The 3,402-nt window shown below is 44.5% G+C and overlaps 1 protein-coding gene across 1 annotated transcript in view; it reads right to left on the reverse strand.

Annotated features, from left to right (window-relative positions):
• Positions 1 to 1,808: 1,808 nt before the first annotated feature.
• Positions 1,809 to 3,402, reverse strand: part of RIN2 (Ras and Rab interactor 2) — a gene marked incomplete at both ends in the record, with an annotated part of 12,819 nt that continues 11,225 nt past the window's right edge. Inside the window, one exon of the mRNA XM_010181818.1 lies at positions 1,809 to 2,070. Within this exon, the coding sequence (XP_010180120.1) occupies positions 1,809 to 2,070 (262 nt within the window). The remainder of the gene's footprint in view (positions 2,071 to 3,402) is intronic.

Below are 3,402 nucleotides of genomic sequence, written 5' to 3' on the forward strand. Positions count from 1 at the left end.
TTTCCAACCGAGCGATTCTGTGTGTGATTTTATAAAAGCTAAGACTTACGTTCATGTTACTCAAGTTCCAAAGAGCACTTCTGTCTTTAATAAGAGTATTTTTGACAGCTTGCAGACTGAAACACTGAAGCTTTTTAACAGTATTTAAACCATTGGGACTGAACTCGACAAACAGAACTAATCCAGTTTTGTTACCCACCGTGAAGAACTTACTGAATAAAGACAACCTAGATAAGGCAAAACACTACAGTTCTAATTTCTCATACACACAAGACCTGTTTTCAAATGTCTGTGCTTTACACAGACAGGATTGCTTCAAGGAGAGGCTGAAGTTTGTACGGTGCCTTATACTACATATCAGAATTATTTATACAGTATCAGAAAGTTGTATTTCATCATCATTAAAATATGGGATTTTTTGCTTTTCCATCCTTCTGAGGGAGGGAGGATGAAGGCCTTCCCAGGCCCAAAAGCTGATGAGGCTGTGAGACTGCCCCATAAGAACGCAGTGCTCACATCCTGGTTCAACGTGGAAAGAGGAGTTGAGCTCAAGTTGTGCCATGTGCTGGTGGTAGGGCAGGTGGAGCAGGACGTGGAGAAAGGAAATGGAAAACCGGCACTGTGAGCAGGCAGCAAAAAGCACGGATTTGTGCCAAGCACAGCCCGGCAGCGGTGTGATCTTTGCTGACTTGAGGCCTCTTTTGAGAGAAATGGGAGAAGTGCTGGACACGCTGTGCCAGCTCTTCCCCTGCATCCAGCATGGCATCCAGCTGTACAATTAGCTCGGCTGAAGTTCATTTGCTGAGGAAGAGAAGGTGAAACGGGATACAGGATCCTGCTGAACTTTAGTCATCGAGGCGATGAATTTCCCTATGAGCAATGTAGTGTTTTGCTAAGAAGACCTGAGCTACACGAATCTGACACCAAAGTGCAGGTACGCAGAATATAAACAAGATTCCAGTAAGGCAGATTAGCTTTGTGCACGGGCCATAGTTTGGCACTTCTGTGAACCAGTTCTCCTGCTCCTAGGAGAGGAAGATTGCTCCTTTCCCAACCCCTCCTTTTCAGGGTTGTGCTGTAGTCATTCACAGGGACACTGGTAAAGTAGAAGCTGAAAGGTTTCCTTATCTTCTGATGACTTCCACTTCTCAAGCTCTCAACTACTTCATAACCAATTGATGGTTGTCATTTGCCTCTCTGGCACCTTTGTGCTGTGGTGTGAACTGTAAACAACTGAACACAAAGGAGTAAATCCTTTCTTCTCGATTCCAACATCCTCCTCACTTAGACCACAACCTGAGGCACCAACCACATACTGCATGAAAGACACGCAGGCCTGGTTTTAAAAGATGAGGCAATCTCGACTGTTTTGCTGTTCTTCAGTTGGAGTCACTGCCCTCCTCTGAAAGAGTGGTAAGAAATGGAAGGGAGGGAAAAACCACAAACACACATGAAGACATCCACATTACAGAGCTCTGCTCCTTGCTTAAACTTTAAAGCTGTAGGCAAACTGTTCTCCCACCTCTGCTCTGTTACCTGCTTCATGCCACCATTAGCTACTGGGAGTTGTGCCGATTGATAGCACTGGAAGTCTGGATGTGTTCTTTTTAACAGTAAAGCATACAAAGAAGCTGAATCTAAGATGTGATTCAGTTTGTCCTTGCTCTGCATGATTTAAATAGCGGGGAGCGCGGGAAAGCTCCATTATTTAGTGTTTTATTTATAAGAGTGTGATTACGGTGGTATCAAGTGCAAAGATTTCAGAACTGAGGCAAATTTACCAGCCGTGTTCACAGCATCCCACTTACCTTGTGTCCCCACATGAATTGTTATCAATCATACCTCTCAAATGGGGATTTCCAACAAAACAACCATCCTGTTTTTTCACTTCAGCCTTAAGCTCTACCTGAAAATCATCAACCGAAGGTATCGTCCTGTTAGTTGTCCTCCTCTTGTGCCACTGCCGCAGAGTATCTCTGGCCTCTGAGCTCAGCAGTCGGGCAGCTTGTTCCTCCTGGAAGTTCTTGATCAGCGACAGTGCTCCGTAAGCGCTTGTCAAGTAGTACCCTCCTGGGAAGGACAGCAAGGAAGACTCAGAGCAGTCAAACACAGTGCTACTGCAGCGGGCCACAGCCAGACGTACAAAGGCATTATACGTATATTATATATACATACACACACACACACATATGAGAGTACTCGTACTCTATTGCCAAAATATTTACACACAAAGGAAAACAGCTCACTGGCTTGCAAAATACTGGATGGTGTGTTCTCCACTGCTAAGAGACAGTGCTTGTGTGTGATCAAGCGGTGCAATGGCATCTAAGCCCGGATGCGCTGGTACTGGGGATAGTTGGTTACTGAAATGACTGGTGTCAGTCCTCCTCTCCCGGGTGTTTTTACAAAGTCAGAGCATGAGTTTTCTTCTGCAGAATTTCCAAACAGCGATTTCCTTTCCTCCTGAGCTTCAGGTGTGGATGCACTAAACACAGCTGTTCAAGCAAAGTTAAAGACAATCTACCACTGTTCAGGAACTTAAAAGCAACCATCTCTAGTGGCAGTAAAGCCACAACCAAGTGTAACTTGTACCCTGGAAGTATCCCAAAGAGTTGGCTTTTGTTTTTAAACTGAGGATTGCGTTTGTCACCTTTTCAGCATTCCTCACAATGTCCAACTCGTTCAGGAGATGATGTGTACAGTTCCTCATCTTTAGTGCATGACTGGAGAACAAATTGAAGTCTATACAATTGCTGGTATATAAAAGAAGCTGGAGGTCACAAAGGAAAAGGAGGCTCAAGAGGAGGTAACAGTCCTCAACCACCAGGAGAAACAAAATACATTGGTTTTTTTTTTCCCCTCTTTCTTTTCTTAAAGTAAATTATTTGAGTGGGAGCATCCAATTTGGAGACAGCACAGTCCATCATGGGGTCACTGAAAGACATATTCTGTGCTCACAGTAGTACTTTCTGTATTACTGAGAGCATCCTCTTGGCCTTTAGCTTTGCAACAAGCATAATACATAAAACGCACTAGACAAATTGGAAATACATTACATTTGAATGCACAACCCCAAAGCACTAAGCAATTTTTCCTGCACAGTGTAGTTCAGCTGTGATGACAGACCCAGCGAGTGCATGGACTTCTTTTGCTGCATTAAGAACAACACGACTTAATAGTCCAGTAAAGGTTTCTGCCTTTCCAGCACGTTAACGGCTTCCACCTTCACATGTCGAGTATTTTCTATGCTAAGATTCCTGGACAAAGCACTAGAGGATGCTCTGTACACAAAGCAGGGAACAGACTAGTGCCAAATCAGAGGAAACCGTCGCAGTTCTCTCACGCGTACCCGCGTGTGAGAGGATACAGCAACTCCAGCAAGCCCAGAGACAGCAGGAAAGG

This window comes from Mesitornis unicolor, unplaced genomic scaffold (assembly GCF_000695765.1).
Source record: "Mesitornis unicolor isolate BGI_N332 unplaced genomic scaffold, ASM69576v1 scaffold13013, whole genome shotgun sequence".
Lineage (NCBI taxonomy): Eukaryota > Metazoa > Chordata > Aves > Mesitornithiformes > Mesitornithidae > Mesitornis > Mesitornis unicolor.